This window comes from Mercenaria mercenaria, chromosome 3 (genome assembly GCF_021730395.1).
Source record: "Mercenaria mercenaria strain notata chromosome 3, MADL_Memer_1, whole genome shotgun sequence".
Classification (NCBI taxonomy): Eukaryota; Metazoa; Mollusca; class Bivalvia; order Venerida; family Veneridae; genus Mercenaria; species Mercenaria mercenaria.
In genome coordinates, this window is record NC_069363.1 from 21,580,515 (window position 1) to 21,599,834 (window position 19,320).

The 19,320-nt window shown below is 37.0% G+C and overlaps 1 protein-coding gene across 1 annotated transcript; it reads left to right on the forward strand.

Annotated features, from left to right (window-relative positions):
• The first annotated feature begins 3,921 nt into the window (after window positions 1-3,921).
• On the forward strand, window positions 3,922-18,966 carry LOC123525346 (putative ferric-chelate reductase 1). The gene is made up of 5 exons (XM_045304314.2): window positions 3,922-4,290; window positions 5,043-5,263; window positions 6,632-6,795; window positions 18,030-18,121; window positions 18,572-18,966. Exons 2-5 carry the CDS (start codon window positions 5,056-5,058, stop codon window positions 18,858-18,860), a joined length of 753 nt encoding a protein of 250 aa, XP_045160249.2. The 5' UTR covers window positions 3,922-4,290; window positions 5,043-5,055; the 3' UTR covers window positions 18,861-18,966.
• The last annotated feature ends 354 nt before the right edge of the window (window positions 18,967-19,320 follow it).

Consider the following 19,320-nt stretch of genomic DNA (forward strand, 5'->3'; position numbering starts at 1 on the left):
GTATACTTGTATTAAATAAAAAGTCATGATTGTCCAAACGGAACACCGTACACTAACGACACTTGGACTTAAGGGCAGAATTAAGAAATTGCGATAACGCCTCACTTTCACATTTTGTTTTCGCATCGTAATATCGTATTTCGCCCTCAGGCCGAGGGGCACTATTACCATAACACGATGCGAAAACACGATGCAATTGTGACGATATTGATGTCGTATTATCGCGTTTTGGCATCGTATTTCCATGCCATTGCATCATACCTTCGTATCGTAGTATCGCAATGTCATCCTTTCAAATCTGTAGGGCGAAGTGTAGGAACAACTACTGTCCCAACAGAATACCGTACCATAGTGTTTTTAGCACAAAACTTACGAACTATTTAGACAGCAAGAAAACTCATCTGCAGGTAGGTACCATTATGACGTAGATATGATCACATGAGTCTAAATTTCAGACTGCTGTAACATAATGCCTGAACTATCTGTAGAATAATTTTTGCCATCTTTCACTCGTGACATGCACCATGTCCATCGTCTGCGTCGCATGAACGACTGCCATGCCAAAGTATGCCAAGGTTTGTCACGCGTTTGCTTGAAACTGTAAACTAACATATTTCAAGGTAGTGGCTTGCTGGATATTCTTTTCATCTTCCTAGTGAGGTTCATCTTTAAACTCTCACTGGTATTTGTAAAATGACTTTTGTACTTACTGAATAACCCTGAAAAGGTTTAATACCTTATGAAGCCTGAAAAAATATATCAAACCAAACGGAAACGTTTCGACAGGTTATGACATATTTAATAAATCTAAATTAGGCCTAAAATGCATATAATATGACAGGATATCATCATAATGACGAAGTATATTTGTATACGTGTAGGACTAAATATATATGGAAGCGTTTTGGTGTTAGCAACTGATAGAGATTTGTAGTATTCCTTATCACGAATTACTAACTCCTACGTAAGATCCCAGATAGCAGACATGCGTTGGCCCAACGTTGGGCCAACGGCAGACTCTTCGTTGGCCCAACGAAGATTTCCAACGTTGGCCCAACGCCATTTTGCTAATTGGCGCAACGTTGGCCCAACGGTTGGTACACCGTTGGCCCAACGACTGGAATCCTACACATATCGTTGGCCCTCCGTTGGGCCAACAACTGGTATCCTGCACTTATCGTTGGCCCTCCATTGGGCCAACAGTATTTTTTCGTCTATCATGGTTGGTCCAGCGTTGGGCCAACGCTATCCCAACGATTACGAAACTGAAAAAAAGACTAAAACTAACACTATTTAGTAAGTATTTTATTTTCAAATAGTTGTGATTTTGTTAAACTTTAACAAAAAGAAATCTAACAGTTATTTAAAGTTTGTTTGCAATTTTCCTGAAGAAATATAACAGAATATTTCATCACTACAACATGTCAATTATTGATTCCAGCCTTTTATAAATCTAAATATGTTTCTTTTAACAGTCACTTATTAAATCCCACTAATTTAAAAATGAATAACTGTCTGTATATTAACTCATTATATATCCAAGTTCTGTTTAATTGTTTTCTTTTCTCACTGAAGTTGCTGCTTTCCTTTTTTCTTCTTGTTTTTTCTTGTGCACCACAATGCTAGGCACTCCATTATTACTTTCTTGAACAGCACCCTGTAAAAAATCATAATGTTGATTAAACCAATTAACAATATAACAAAAGAAATGCACATAAACCTCTGGATATAAACTTGCGTAAAATGTATGAAATTTATTTTTGTCTGTATTTAACCGAGAAAAATATGTTAGAATTAACGAGAATATGAGTTATTTTATTTAAAGAATTTAATACTCAACACAAGTGCCATCCGCCGGCTTTAGATAAAAGTATTTAACGTATGTTTAAGTCACATGGATATTACTTGCATACAGGATTAAGAAATTCTCTGTTTACTTGATTCCACAACTTTATAAAATATATTCAAAAACTTCTACTTACAGTTTATAGCTGGTAGACCGGGTTTTTGTTAAATCTAGATCTATCACATGTAAAACAGTTTCCTTTACTTCACATATATGCAGCTAGAAATCTGGCCTAGAGAGCAAAATCAACCACATTTTCTGGGATTTCTTACATAACCCGGGTTAACGAGAGTTCATGTTCTGGAATACTCAACAGATTTATTGTAAACATGTATAAAATTAGATATTTGTTATAGAGTTAGTAGTGTTTTTTTTTCTTCTTTTTTAACTTTCTTTTTCAAAGTAGTAGATTTGAAATAGTTCAAAATGTCATTACGGCTGCAGATAAATTTTAAGTTTAATTAGCCCAGATTTAACTGATTACGAATTGGTGCAGAAAAGTATTTAATTATTAATTAAATATTGCATGTTACACGTACACAACGTGTACACCTGTAGGAGCTTGTGATAAAATATTCACCTGTAAAATATATAATTATTATATTATTATTTTTAATCGGCCAACGTTGGGCCAACGTTGGGCCAACGATGTTTTCTCTGTATAAGTCTTTCTCTGAAAATCTATATTGGGCCAATGCAGAGATATCTGTGAATGAAATTCAACGTTGGTTCAACGTTGGCCCAACAGCTGTATTTACAATACTTATTAATCATTGTTGGGCCAATATTGGCCCAACAACGATTATCCTTTGACGGTTTTTCGTCGTTGGCCCAATGACTTCATGTTTACAGGGATACACCAACTCCTATATATGACTTACGAGAATTCCAAGGCGGTGCCCCACTATGTTCCTTTATTTATTTATTTATTTTGTTCTCGTGTGTTTGCTTTGTCTTTGTGCGCGCTCGTGCGTTTGTGTGTGTGTGTGTGTTTGTGTGTGTGTGCGCGCGCGCGCGTGCGTGCGTGCGTGTGAGTCATGGTGCGAGTTGCATTTTTGGAACGATGCTCACCCCGTTGGAAATGTGTTCTTGTGTTTTCCCTACTATCTCCTACTTTGGAAATGTTATCTCCTACGTACGACTTACTAGCTTTAAGAACGACTTACTAAGTACGACTTACAAGCGCTAAGGACGACATACTTGCTCTACATACGACTTACTAGCTCTAAGGACGACTTACGTACGTACGACTTACTAGCTCTAAGGACGACTTACTCACGTACGACTTACAAGCTCTAAGGACGATGTACTAGCTCTAAGAACAACTTGCTAACGTACGACTTACAAGCTCTAAGGACGACTTACTGGCTCTAAGGACGACTTCCTAGCTCTACGTACGACTCACTAGCTCTAAGGACGACTTACATACGTACGACTTACTAACTGCTACGTAGGACTTAAAGTATAACGCGTTCAATGAGAACTACATGTACTCGTTACATTTCTTATTATGCGGCCCTGTCTTACGGTGCTCTTAATCATTTGTGAAAATCATATCAACTTCTCGATATTTGAAAAAAAAAACAAAAAAAACATTAAAATAACTTTAAAAAACTCTTTTAAGACTGTAGAAAATAAAACACAGCTATCTTAACGGAAAGTACGTTAATCCGAAATAAATTCTTAAGACGATTCAATATCCGGCTCGGTTTGGCGCTTGCCAGTCTCGGTTTGGCGCTTGCCAGGCTCGGTTTGGCGCTTGCCAGCATCGGTTTGGCGCTTGCCAGCATCGGTTTGGCGCTTGCCAGGCTCGGTTTGGCGCTTGCCAGCATCGGTTTGGCGCTTGCCAGGCTCGGTTTGGCGCCTGCTAGGCTCGGTTTAATTCGATTACATGAGAACATTGAATGGGCTACGTGCTTTTTTAAAAGACCATTAAAAAGATTTTTAAAAAGTAGAATATTCTTTACACCAATAACAAAACACATTTTTTACTAACTTATTTACATAACGAATTACATTCCTATTTTTTGTATTAAAGATTTATGAAAACCATAAAATGCTTATTTTTTCACGATAGAATGTTGTATCAAGTGAATCATTTTGACGACCGACATAAATAAATGAGGGGGAAAATGAAAATATAACAAAGTAATTATGACTATTTATATGAGAAAGATTTATACGAGTAATGTATTCACCCGCTGGATGGGGAAAAACAAAAACATGCCTGGCAGACAAAGTGTTGTTTCTTTCCGCACGACGTCACTAAGACAAATTCTCTGACCTTTGAAGTGTCGGAAAAATTTCCTAAGGACAAAGACACCAATTAGGTTAATTAATAAAATATTACGATGAAACAACAGTTAAACTACTTAGATTTATAAACAAACACAAGTGGATACCTAGATTTATAAACAAACACAAGTGGAATATCATTTGCCAAGGTAATGTTTTAATCTTTTGATAATTATAACAATTTTCATTAGCTTTGTCGAAATACTTTGAGCAGCCTGAAACGTTTAGGAAATATTTTTAAAAATGATTAATATATTCAAAATTTGTATGGGTATTGTATATTTTGAATAATTGCATGGATAATGTGTGTGTGTTTTTTTATTATTATTAAAAAAAAATAGACGGGAAGGGGTTTAAATACATATGCAATTAAAATGATTAGCACTAAACTTCTTTTGTAACGGAGACCAGGACTATTTGCAACATGGGTCAAGTTGCAACAGTTTATTTCCTGAGATGTCCTGATGGTTTGCCTTTGTTTACAAAGTCGACTTGATACTCAAGAAAACTCTTAGGATAGTGCTTTTAACCGTATGCTTATTTCGTCACCTAATGTGAGAATTGTCCTATAAACGAATTAATTATAACAGTACTTTGAAAGAGTGACGTGGAAGTATATAGCTGTATTAAGATTCCATTGCAAGAGAAGCCTTTACTTCAGGGTAAGCTAAAATTAATTAAGTATTTTTCAATGTTTCAGTATTAAAACACTTTTATATGTCAGACATTTTTATCTTTATAACCTTTAGCAAAAACTGTTCACAGATTTACTCTGGAAAAAAAAACACACGTTTTGTACTATTGAAATTCTGACTAGCATTACGTAAATCCAAACATCCGAGATTGATTGTCACCCAAACTATCAGACTAGGTCTGCATTTTTTTTATTACCTTTATAAAGGTAAAGAACAAATATGCGGCAAAGAACATTATACCAACTGGCTGTCATACTATGCACGCAGTGGTGTGTATGCACGTGCTATCACTATGGACCTCCTGCAACAGAACACGTGTGTAGGAATATGTTTCCTGAGGGTCATCATGTAGATGCGCAGACGTCCGAGCCGCCATTCGAGATAGACCTTTCACAGAACGTATATACCCCTTGGGAGGAAGTGCAAGGTGAGACGTTCATTTTAACTCGAAGTCTGAAAGCAGAATTGTGGCACAAAGTTCTCGGAGTGAGCTTATATACTAGTAATCATTCACCGTTCCTCGTCCGTCATTTCCTTCACTTTTCTTGAAGGTTTGGCCTGGAAGTGTCTTGGATAGTCCTCTACCACTGCTGTTGAAATAAATTCCATTCTATGCAGATTTCTGGCTGACATTGCAACTTTTAAAACCTAAACTTTGAAACATTTAGCCAGATTCTGTAACGTGGACTGAGCGCGAAACTATTGTAATTTTATATGAATAAGGAACAAGATACAACAGTTTCGCGCTCAGTCCTCGATAAATGTCCCTTGGATGACCATTTACCAAGATTTTACAAATTTTACAGATTTATCACAAAAAAAAAAAACCCAAAAAAAACAACATGGCCGCCAAGTGTTTTCTCTTTTCCTTACATTCATACAGTAGAATCTTCTCAGATATTGCTACCTTGATGTTGAAATGATTTAACACAAATGTATCTTGGATGATCCTTTAGCGCGATTATTCATTTTTGTCTGGTTCTCTAAATAACCTTGCAGCAAGTACTTTATATCTGACGTAAAAATAATTCAACACATATATTTCTTTGGTGACCTTCTAAAATCATTTAAACCGAATTGTTTTGTCAAAAAAGCCTTGGTAATGCATGTCAGTTTTCACAGTATATTGGCAGAAATGTTTCTTAGATTACCAAACTTGTTACTTATTTGAGCTGTGCAACTCAGGTGTGCGATCGTTGACCGCCACGGCCCTCTTGTTATCATCATAAACCTACATGAATAAAAATATTGGCATAATGAGGAAGTGAAATTTAATGAGTGCTTTAGTCAAATCCTATAATTTCAGCATTTCAGTTTTATGGGTACAAGTTATCGAACGACTGGTGTCTCCATTTTTACTTCATCGAACTGCAACGACTAAAACATTCATTAAAATTCACTTCTTTATTATGCCGTTATTTGTTGTTTTTTTTTTGTTGTTGTTGTTGTTGTTGTTGGGTTTAACGTCGCACCGACAAAATTTAGGTCATATGGCGACTTTCCATCTTTTTGTGGTGGAGGAAGATTCCATGTGCCCCTCCGGGCATTGATTTCATTACGAGCGGGCACTGAGGTAGTATCAGGGACCTTCCGTAAGCCAGCTGGATGGCTACCTCACATGAAGAATTCTAGACCCCAAGTGAGGCTCGAACCCACATTGGCGAGAGGCAAGTGATTTCAAGTCAGCGACCTTAACCACCCAGTTACGCTTAAACTTGTAACTAGCATCAAGTAAAATTAACCCATGTGTTTCGCAGTTGCATGTTTGTTAAATGACGGGAAACTTTCACTTCAGTAACGCTGAGGGCCACACAGGGCTACTTTTTCCGTGGGTTCTTTATGCAAGCTAGAAGAGCCGATTGTAGTCACATATTTCAGTATCAGCCCCTGGGAGTTTTCACTGTATTGCCCGAGGATCAAAACTTAATGAAAACAATGCCGTGCCTGAACCATAAGGACGTGAGTATAACGTGTTTATTAATTTTTTGTTCAACAAACATGCACATATGTAGTATTGTATGTGCGTGCGTGCGTGCGAGCGAGAGTGCATGCATTAGATGGCTCATTGTCACAGGGGCAAACAATTTTTCAAAATGGAGTTTTTGCCATTTTTTTTCTGAGTGTAATATATTGAAGTGTATATGGCTCATGGACCCATACTGTATCCTAAGTACGTTACTGTCACCTATGATGTGAATGACAGAAGACGAGTACAAAGTTGCCGAAAAGATGCAACAAAAATAAACTATAAGTCAAATAAGTTGCTTGAAACATATTCAGCAGTACTTTTCAATTAAGATAATGTCTCTTGGCTTATGGCAAAGTTATTTTATACGGACTGAGTGTGCAATTACTGACAGAATATTTGTAAAATAATGCTTCATTAAATACAGGTACATAGAAAGGTTTCTCGTGCGCGTAATATCTCATCAATTGTTTATGTAAAACATCGGATAGTTAATTACAAGTTAAGTGTTTTTGGGCGTTAGTAAACTACCTTTTAATAAAGTCTACAAGACACAGAACGTAACAAAGCAAATAATATACAGTCGAATACCGTTACCATGATATTCAAGGGACTGTAAAAATTGCATCGACGTATCCGAAATTCGACGTAACGATATCGACTATCTGGAACTTCTTTGTACTTGTGTTGGACGTCTATATTGTCATTATATATGGGTTTGAAAGGGGAAAGAAATTATATAAAACGTAAATACGATTTTAATTTGATTTACAAATAAAACATCTAAATCAAATACATACATACAACTTTTTAATTTTTCAAAATATACATTTAAACAGTAGCATTTTTATTCCTTCCCTAAACAAGCCTGAATGCTGCGGTAACGTTCCTAGTTGGGTAGTCATTTTGACTGTGCTTCGATAACGAAAATTTGTCAGTTAAATACGCATATTGTTACTCAATCCTAAATGGCAGAGTTTTACTCCGTCAAACAGAAAATAATTCATCCAAATTAGTTGTTATATTTGAGACAGCTTTCCTGCTTGCACGGTGTTTTATAATACTAATTATTGGGAATTAAATGCAAACTTCCCGACATTTGAATTGGATTAAAGATTAAAATTTAATAACACAAAAAAAAACAACAACAACAACACACAAACTAACTTGAATATGATTAATACATCGCCGGACAACAATAGGTTGATTATCACACCTTACAAATAACATGGATATTTTTTGACAAGCTGTGATATAGGCGAAACCGGGTGTAAAAACAGTACAGGTTAGTTGACGGGACTGAAAAATCTCATCGAGCTAAACAAAATATCGAGCTAATCATATCGAGGTAATGATAAATAATCACATTAAGATAAATAGGGAAAAATTGGGACCGACTCAAACACATCGTGCTAACCGGAGTATCGTGCTAACCGATATCGAGTTAACGATATTCAACTGTAGTAATAATAATAGGAGACTCGGTTTAATTGAGTCTGTTTGTGAGAGGTAATGACACGTGCAGTAATCCTCATGCCCTCGGCACCGGCTTAAGAACTGACTGGACTTTAGGATTCAAAAGAACCCGAGTCTAAGTACTTTACAGACACCACACGACAGCTGCTGATGCTACAGTTCTTGAGATTTATAAGAATCGAGCCCGTGTCGTGAGAAAACCAACATAGTGGCTTTGCGACCAGCATGGATCCAGACCAGCCTGCGCATCCGCGCAGTCTAGTCAGGATCTATGCTGTTCGCTATTGGTTTCTCTCATTGCAATTATGGCTTTGAAAGCGAACAGCATGGATCCAGACCAGCCTGCGCATGATCCTGACCAGATTGCGCCACTATGTTGATTTTCTCATGGCGCGGCTCATATCTTTTGGAAGCATCGTACGCAGTCAAGCAAGTAACGACAGTCTCTGTTTGATCGAGTCACTGGCACCAGACCAGAAAGAAAATTCCTCCGTACGTGTTATACCCTATCCATAGGTATTCTATAAGAACCATGATCATGAACGGGAAAATATACTAACCCGTTTCAATCGTACATTTCTCAACTTAAACGCGCAGTCGGTGAATGGGTACCTAGCATATTGAACAAGCGATAATTTATTGATCGCGGCCGCGATCATTTTGAATAGGACAAGTACATACGCGCTGGGGGAAAATATTTCATGATGGACCTGTGAATTCTTTACTTATGGGTGAAACAGGTCTCATAAGCGTAAATACGACTAGCTTCTACTGATTATAAAACATAACGTACGATTTGTTGTGAATTAACTGTTGTTGTACTTTTAGTAGTTCAACCGCCACCCTTGTTTAAGAGCAACATTTAAAAAACACGTTTTTTTTTTCATCCTCAAGAAATAAGTAAGTAGACTCGCCCAGTTTAATTGTAAGATTAAACGAGACTTACCGACATAGGAGGGAAGTTGATGTTTGATCCAGATTTTGTCGACCGTATATTCCTGGAGGGCTCACACAGAGATGACGTAGCTCATCATCGAAGCGAATTCAGTCTTCAGACAGCACCAACTTACATGTAACGACCGGGACATGTAAGTTGGTATAAATGCATGAAGGATCAAAGTCCAAGATGTACGGGTAAGGGAGGGCGGGTGTGTGAGCCCTCGAGTATTATACGGTCGACAAAATCTGGATCAAACATCAACTTTCCTCCTATGTCGGCAAGTCTCGTTTAATCTTACAATTTTGTCTCCCGTATACATCCTGGAAGGGCTCACACAGAGATTTCAGAGTTGATCCTTCATGCTGGAAAAATTTAGTTGGTTTTAATAATAATAGATGAAAAATATAACGATGTTGTATTCATTCAAATTTACTCCTTCAAATTATTTACAACACCAAATTATCACTGATGGTAATTTATTTGTCCTGATTATCCAATAAGGCTTCTTGAAAAGAACATTCCCTAGGTTTATCATAAAACCTTTGGAAAACCTGGGAGTTTGCCCACCCAGCAGTTCGGACAATAGTGTCTAATTTTACTCTCTGTTGTTTGGCAGCACTCACAGAAGCAGTTCTAACACTGTGTGCTTTGAAATTAGGTCCGACCCCTGCCTTGCACAAAGTTTGTTTTATCCAGCGACAAATAGTATCCCGGGATACCTGTTTGTATGGTTTTTGTGTACTAATAAGCAGCTGCTGAGTGTTGCCCCTGAGTAGACGAGATTTTTCAATGTATTCCTTAAAAGTGGTTACAATACACAATTTCCTGTCAGGAGAATATTATTTTAGCTCTATAGGTGGTAAGTGATGACCCGGTCGCGTTTGTTTTAAAACATGATTTGTAGCAATTACCATGAACCCAGACAAAAAAGAAACATCTTATAAACATATTAAATGTAAAGTTTGACACCTCTGTGTCGTCAAAAGTAAGAATAATACACACAGTTTTCTCACTAATGTAGATATTGGCAGTTGTGAAGGCAAGTTTCTAAAGTAATTTAACACAATATTTACATCCCAAATGTTATTGTATTTAGGTAGCTGAGGCCTAAGTTCATAAATTCCTTTCATGAATCTATTCACTATTTTGGAAGCACTGAAGTCTTTATTTGTACATATGTGTAATAACTGATTGACAGTCGATCTGGCAGTACCAATAGTTGAATAACACTTTGTTTCTTTATACAAACTTGTTAGAAATGTAATAAAATTTGCTGTGGATGGTTTGAACGAATGAATTGGTTGATTTTCACAAAATCTAAACCACTTCCTCAAATATGTGGAATAAGTTTTCTGTGTTGAATTGCGCCATGATGCCATAATTACCTCAACCGAATCATTTGAAAGTCCTTGGGAGCAAAGTGCCGGATATGCGAAAAGCACCAAGCCGAAGTTTGTGTAACGGATGGCGTGCCAATGGGTTGTGTTCTAATCGAAGGATGTTCCGTGTCCTTGGGAGTCCCAGCCAGTCGCATATAAGCATTTGCAGGAGTTTTGGTCACCAGTTTTGCGTAGGCCATATGGGTGCCACCAGAATTGCTTCTGCTTGATCCAAGTGTATCTTTTGTAAAATGCGTGGAATGAGACTGAAAGGAGGAAAAATGTATAAAAGTTTTGTTTTCCATGGAATGGAAAATGCGTCAACTGCCATTGCACCCGCGTCTGGTAAATAAGATACATATTTATGTTTCTTGGCATTCAGCCTTGAAGCAAATAAATCAATGTCAGTCCTTCCAAAAATTCCCTCTATTTTTCGGAAAACATTTGCATCTAAAGACTATTCAAGGTCATCATTGAACTGACGAGATAGCAAATCCGCTCGAGTGTTATCGACCCCCGGAATATGAGCTGTTGATAAATGAATATTCCTAGGAATGCACCATAACCAAATATCTCTTGCCAGTTCATCTAGTTCTCTCTTTCGCCCCCCCCCCCCCCCCTCAACTTTGATCAATAGGCACAAGCAGTAGTATTGTCTAACAAAATTCTAATATGAATATTGGATTTGTCTTTACATAAGCTCATTAACCCCAATTTGCATGCTTTAAGTTCCAAAATATTAATGTGCAAGTCCTGTTCCTCCATTGACCAGACCCCACTAGTAAAAGTTCCTTCGTTATTGAGATGTGCCCCTCGTCCTCGTAAAGAACTGTCTGTTGTCATAATGATTTGTGGATCAGGAATTTGTATGGGCTTGAAGCTCGTGTCCAGATTATCTAGCCACCACTGAATGTTTAATGTGATTTCTGATGGGATTCTCATGCAAGCATCGTATTTACCCCGTTTCCAGTTTAAATTTGCCATTTTGACCTTCTCTAGAGGTTTGTAAAACAACGGAGCATATTGAACTCCTGGTTCACTTGCTACGAGCATATCAATTAGTTTCGCAAATCTCCTTATTGTTACGAATTTGGCCTTGAGAATATCTTTGCATAAGGTTTTGATATCGTTAATCTTTTCTGGAGTGAGTCTCACAGTCATAGATACTGAGCAAAGTATAAAACCCACAAATGTTATTTGCTGAGTTGGTACGAAGACCGATTTTAATGGGTTGACGGTTAACCCCAAGTCATCCAAAAGTCTGACAGTGGAAATGATATTTTCTTCACATTTTTGATATGTTTGACCCATAAGAAAAGAGTCGTCAATATAGATTGTGCTGAGGAAACCTTCTCCCCGTAAACTCGCGAAAACCGGTTTAAGAATATTTGTAAATACCCTTGGAGCTGAGGCCAACCCCATGACTAGGCAAGTAAATTGAAATTTTGCTCCTTTGAAGAAAAACCGAAAATATTTCCTGTCTTCGTATGCGATGGGGACAGAATAATAAGCCTCTGATAAATCGACCGATCCAAAAAAAGCAGTCTTTGGTGATTAAACTGATTGCCTGTTGGAGTGTTTCCATTTTGAAATGAATATGTTTCATGTGCTCATTAAATTGTTTAAGATTCAGGATAATCCGAAGTTTATTATTTTTCTTTACCCTGAAGAAAATGTTACTTATGAATTCGTCCGGTTCAGGATAATCGGCAACCTGTTCTACTATTTTGCACTCTTAAAAAACGTTGAATTTCTTTATTTACCTCAGCAGTTTCTGAGTCCGTAAAAGTGAGAGGTTTGGGTTTTGTTTGTTGAACCGGTTTTTGATCTTATTCAATTTTATAGCCAGCTGTCGTTTTCAAAATCCACCTGTCATTAGTAATGTATTTCCATTTATCTAGATACAGTCTAGTCTTTCCCCCTAAAAAGTTTTCACAAGTATTTGTAAGTGTGTAAGTATAATTTCCAGTACTTAATTGTTACTTAGAACTGTTTCTTTCCCGGATTGTTCTTGAAGGATTTCTTTGCGAAATTGTTGAATTTTCCTTTTGATTTTGTCTGCCTGTAGTGGTTGGTGTTCGACTGGTGGTTGTTGTGGAACTAGCTGGGGTTGATAACCGCTGTTTGGATGTTTCTCCCCCGGTTGCTTCCCTAAAAAAGAAGCCGTCGTTGCTTTGGATTTGTTGGTTAATTTTAGCCCCTTCCCATGATCGAGTTGTTTCAAGTGCTCGGCAAAGTTTTCCCCAAATAGATTATTCGCCGAGATAGGGTGATCTTCTGTGCACACTGTTTTAAACTGTGGGATTAATTCCTGTTTTATAGTGTCCCTCCTTTGATTATTTATGTGTGTAATCTGTGAAGCTAGAATTTTGAAGGCATCGCCAATATGTTAAATCAGCATCCCTCTGTCTGGAGTAGGGTTAGTGCTCAAATGATTCAACGCCTTCACGACTGGGACAAGCGCCTGGTTTGCATTGCCAATCATCCGTTGTCTACTAGCGTCAGTTCTTTTCGTCGTGTTTTTGAGTTGTTCCCATAGTAAAGTATCAATTTTCGGAATTTGGAGGTTCTCAACATTTGCTGGTCGTTTATTTTTATCCAAAATTATCTTAAATTTATCTTTGTTGAAAGACCCCCTCTGCGCAGAATTTACGGCTGTAGCTGTTTTCTCATCCAAGGCATCACCGCACTTAAGTTCTGATTCGAAGAAAGTATTCACATCTGCTAGAATGTCACACTCTTCCGTTGTATTGTTTTCTGAAGTGTGTGTATTGTCACTAGTTAGGAGGTCGTCTATCCGATTGAAATGGTCATCATTTAGCTGAACATCCTGATGTTGTTGTCCCTCCGAATCACTGTCACCCGAGTCATAAGACAATCTTGCTCGTTTATTTCCATTATTTAAGCTTTCGTCATCGGCAGATTTTCTTTTTGAATTTCCTTTCTGCAGTTGATGCACCATATTACTCAGTTGTTGAATTTGTTTGTTTTGGTGTTCACACCCTTTAATAGCCGACTCGAAGGTTGAAAGGATTGCCTCTCCTTTTTTAAGGAATTTGTCTAGTTTGTTATTGTCGGAAGTGCTGCAATGCGCATGCGAATCATCATCGGCGCTTCCGCCCTGGCTGACTGCCAAATTAGCTGACCCAGTTCCCGAGTCCTCGGCCATTGTCCCTAAGAGGGAAAAATAAGTAAAATAAAATTATTGATCGATCAAAATACCATGGACAAAATCATTGCCAATCAATAATAAGTAATTAATATTCAATTCCCTTCTGAGAATCGCTGATAGTTTAAGAAAAACATAACCACCCACCACGTGCGTGGAAATTCCCGAATTTTTCGAAACTTCGAAAGATTAAGGTAGATCGTCATGTTAAAATCATTTCAGATGTTAACAAACCATTCAGGCTGACGATTAGTCTTTCAGACCGCGATTTTGTCATTCAGGCAAAATCTATCTGACCGTAAACGAATTTAGACTAATTTATCAATAATTGCTAGAATTGATCGTCGAACCGTGACGTAATTAAAAAAGGGGAAAACTGAAAAATTAAAAGTCTTACCCGAGTTCCCTGGTCGTATCCAACACAATTTAAAGTAAGTTTAAGAAAAATTCCTAAAAAGGACACTAAGTATGATGAAAAATGCGTTTAAACAAAATTTGAAGCTCCCTAGAGGCCTAACTTAACTAAAGAAACCAGCGTGGGAGCCATCTGGTGTAGTCGCGTAATGGCTGCCAGGTATTTGAACACTAATTTTTCACTTGGCATGGCAACAGAGGTCTAAATTGAGGCTAGTTTTTGTTTAAATTTCATTGTGGATGTATTGTTGACATTTTGGTAGGAAAAATGGGAGAGCAGGTTGTATTTGGTGAAATCAAGCTCAATTTTAGTATAAGTAGTACTTCCAGGTCACAGCAGTGTGATTTTGATGTCAGTTTAAAGTAAGTAAATGTGACCAGAGAAATCTCTCTTAGAAGATACATGACCCCTACTTTTCTCTTCATTTTATATCAGTTTTATCATAACTCTTTAAAATGAGGTAAGGATTTGTTCTCTGAAATGGGTCTAGCTATGTTTGGTAGCTCTTTGAAAAAGGTCAGTTTTATATAGAATATGTAGGGAAAACTATTTAGGCTATTGTGACCCAGATTAACTGACTGTTATCCGCTCAATGTTAAGCCTCGTTCTGAATTCGCTTCGATGATTAGCTACGTCATCTCTGTGTAAGCCCTTCCATGACGTATACGGGAGACAAAATCAATCTAGACGCACAATCTAATTTTATACATAGAGCGCGTACTTCACCCGATTTACATTCTGAACATTTTCACGCGTTTCGGGCTTTATCGTATGTTTAACATGGGATTTTTGAACCGTCCAAAGATGTTGGAAATGTTTGTCTCATTGTTTATTTTTTTAATAAAACTGTTACTGCTTTCATTGTCTACCACTTTTTTTCCACCCTTGCCTGAAAAAACAGTAATGAGTTTGTACACTGTTCAGACAATTGTGCTCTGTTGAAATTTAACCAAACACAACTTTACCTGCATAAACAGAAAGCATGATATGTCACCATGCGCGGATCCAGAAGAGGGGGGGGGGGGGGGGGACCGGGGGTCCGGACCCCCTCTGGAAAATCTTTAAAAAAGGAAAAAAGACAAGAAGGAAAGAAAAGGTTTTTCGAAAAAGGCAACATTAGGACTGCATGTAAAGTATATGCGGCTGCTGCTACATACGACCCCGACATAATTCATATTATTTATCTAAAAGAAACTAAGAATTTTACCTTCAAGAAAGCTTGATTTTATCATTTTCCCAAATTTAACAGGTTAGTCCATAAAACTGTCCCAGAATGCAAAAAATGAAGTGCTAAATTTCATAATTTCCAGGGGGGTGGGGAGGGGGGCAGGAGATCGGACCCCCTCTGAGAAAGTTGGCTGTGTCCGTGCATGGTCACTATACCTTTCCAGTACTGGACATTCTGGTAAACGCTTCTTTCCTGCACAAATGACAATTTCGCAACTTCTGTCCGGTTTCTACAAATTTCTGGCCGCGATAAACCATTTGACTTGTCTTCCATCGTGCATCAGTCACATTGTCTCAATATTCCATATTGCTTAGACTAGCTCCTAGACTATGATATATCTTTTTACATTTTTATGATTGAATGAAGTGAACTGAGCCAGTCTATATCCTATGTCCAATATCATTGATAATTTCAACATCAGCCCTGAGTGAAAATCTCTAAAATAGACTGGCTTTTGTCTCTATGAAATTGAATTTGTCAAAATAGGAAAAATATAGAAATATAGTTATTATCAGTCTAGTGGCTAGTCTAGGCGAAACGTAAACAAACAAAAACAGAATTTAAAAAAAATCACAATTTTACACTAAAACTCGAAATGATGAATGAAATTCATCTTGTTGTTCCTTCTCTTGAGAAGGAATATTTTAATTCGGTAATTCACACTTGACTGAACTACTGATATCGAAAGCTGTTGTAATTACAAGCTGGCCAATTAAACTCCGTGGCCTTAGAAATAACCTCTGACGTTAAACTATTCTTTCCTAACTCTCTGACTGAACGCGTTCCATGGATTACATATTACTAAACCCGAGGGTGCTTGATTAATTCTTTTATTTCCTCCATTCTTGAAGAACATAACATATGTACATTCTGTCGACCAGATAGACATATATCAGCAAATTTAAATGTAAACAACTAAATATTATCGTTACATTCAAATGCATGGTTAATTTGTAAAAAAAAAAACAAACCCCATTGCGACTCTCTAGTTATGCGCAACTAATTCACGCATCGAATCGTAATGGATTGACCGGGTCAATGTTTTATTGCCGTATTTACTCTACTGAAAGTGGTAACATATTTAATTTGTTGTTGGATTTAACAATTTATGAACAGAACAGAACAGAACAGAACAGATATTTTATGTTAAATAACTAGCGTAAATACTTACCTGACATTTTTGGCAGTATAAAACAGACATTGCAACCAAAATTTTAAAAGATGATCATTTTATATTTATATAGATGTGCCCTAGAAGGAACTTTTGCTATGCTTTAACTTGTATATGATCTTTAATTTTAAATCGTACATTGGTCTGCATCTGTTCTGTTTATTTCATTCATTTTGCACATTAATGGTGCATTTTCACATTTTAGCGAACACGTGTAGTAAAATGACGATTGACATACATTTTCACAACAGCCAATCAGAATGGTTTTGTAATCTAGAACGGAACTTCACCAGGGAAGTTCAAGCAAGTTTTTTGTGTAACGTTGAAATTACTATAAACTACACGTTCTTTTTCTAAGATTAGATGTATTGAAAAAATGTGACCGGTACACAATGGAAGATAAATTACCACTTGTTTGATATCCCGTTCATGACCATGGTTCTTATAGAATACCTAGGAGTAGGGTATAACACGTACGGAGGCATTTTCTTTCTGATCTGGTGTCAGGTCACGAGTAAATATTCACATTCGAAGAGATTGACCTGAATAATTACAGTACTGCTGGATTTCTACTACTTAAAATAGGCAAGCCGGTCAAATTTCAGTGGCGTTCAAGGATTGATAAGTTTGGGGGATATTGAAAATTGCAAGTTACTATAATCAAAATTAACTTATAAAGAAAGAGACATCAAAATCAGCATAGAAGCAAGTAAGTGAAGCAGCTAGAAATGCCATATATTTTCAATTACAAAAAAAAAAAAAAAAACGAAAACTCGAATAAAATGTCTCGACCGCTCTCTCTGCCTCTGAATTCGTGCAGATATTATACATGCACTTCGTTTTTAGTTACAATTACGTCATAAATCGTTAAATTCATTGAAAAATATTCTTTCCGCATCTTTGTAATATTATTTGGCAAGGACGGTTGTAATGCAACTTGCGCTTTTCCGAAAACAACCCCGCCGGGCAAATCCCGTCCAAAAAAAAACCCGAATCTGTAAGAATTTCGCTGTTTGAAAATGGTATTGTTTGGTGGATAAACCAAAGAGCTATAAAAATAAATAGATCGGCAACTTGAAAGGCATATGGAGCAAATCTCGCCAACATCCCGTGACTACTGAATGAGATCTCGTTTATCGGAAGTGACGCGTTTTCCACGCGCCATTTTGTCTGCGAAAGCAATTATTCATCGGGCAATTTATTATCACCGTATGACCACGCTTCTTTTTGATGGTAAAAAGCCGAAATACACTGATTTTTTTTTTTCAAAATACCGAGTAGTAATTTGCCTCGCGGAAATTTCCGCATGAACGTGATTCAATCAGGATTCAGTGGCAAGACAAACGTGTATTTCAAAAGGTTCCAAAATTCTTTCTCAAACGTAAACTGAGTTGTACCATTTTTTATTATTTCTAAAGGAGAAATGTTCAGTGTATTTGTTGATTTCAGAGTGCCATATCACACAGGACAAACCAGAGTTTTGGAAAAGCCGTTTTTAGATGGAACGCGCCAGCAGCTATGATTGGTCATCTTTATTTCACGTAAATAAATGAACTTAAGTTGACATGATCAAATTGAGTGCAGTCCATTAGGTTTAACCTGTTAATAATTTTAAACTCCTTTTAATTTGTGACCAATACGGTCACAAATTTAAAGGAGTTTAAAATTATTAAACATTATTATTATTATTATTATTATTATTATTAAACAGTTATTTTGACATTTTCCGGAATGTAAGATTTCCAGAGACTAATATTTCAATCTACTGTATAAAATAAGTCTTAGCTTTTTATGTAAGAAAGTTAAACTTCCTAACTACAACCTTTAACATTAGCTCCTTGATCTAAAATTCTTACGTCACCAATATTATCTAGCATGATAAGAGCATGTAGATTTTGGTAACGCGATACTACTGAGAAAGGGCAAAGATAAGAGCACTTTATACTTAGACTACTTGTTAATTTGGTAGTGATACACACTATATATTTCAGAGCAACAGTTGTCAAAGAGCAGGATATATTCTGGACAAACGTCAGGTCAGTATTAATGCGAGACCAAAGCGATAAAAGACGTGAAGGAGAATACTGCCCGACAAAGTCACGCATAGACCCGCATGAAATAAATACAACTCCGAGACCTACACGTGGGACAACTGAAAAACTGCAAGAATCGACAACAGTAACTGTTACTTGTGGATGTTCTTTTAACAAACACTGTAGTTTCCTATTGGCTTTTTCAGTAACAATGCCTGCATTTTTATTTAAAAAGATAGTCTTATAAACTAATAACAGTGAACAACTGAAAATTGACGAAATACGATTGTCATGAAAGGATTGAAACATACGGCCCTATAAACACGAACTATGACATTAAACTGATCACAATATGCTGGCTACACATACTTCTGTAAATTGCATTTATTCTCTGTTTCATGTGTTCAGAGAGGATATTGTTTCATATAAACCTTTACCCTTCTGACGGCAAGTGATTCTGCCTTTGCGATTAGTGCAGACCAAGATTCTTGCAGGCTGATCTTGGTCTGGACTGTTCGCTATTCAGTAAGTAGATTTGCAGTGAACATCCCTTTGAATAATAAATAGTACTGCCTAAATTGAATGATAGCCAGTCCATTTTAGGAATTTAGCAGGGTAAAGGTAACATGTACACTACACTGCTGCTTCGGTTTCTCGTTTGAACAGAATGTGCATTAGACAATACGTACATTTCTAATGTTTTACGT

Excerpts from the sequence above, each read along its gene's own strand:
- LOC123525346 (XM_045304314.2), top strand. The coding sequence starts at position 5,056 with ATGCGGCAAAGAACATTATACCAACTGGCTGTCATACTATGCACGCAG. Across the intron at positions 5,264-6,631 it reads CCCTTGGGAGGAAGTGCAAG|TAACGCTGAGGGCCACACAG; the intron begins GTGAGACGTTCA and ends CTTTCACTTCAG. Across the intron at positions 6,796-18,029 it reads CGTGCCTGAACCATAAGGAC|AGTGCCATATCACACAGGAC; the intron begins GTGAGTATAACG and ends TGTTGATTTCAG.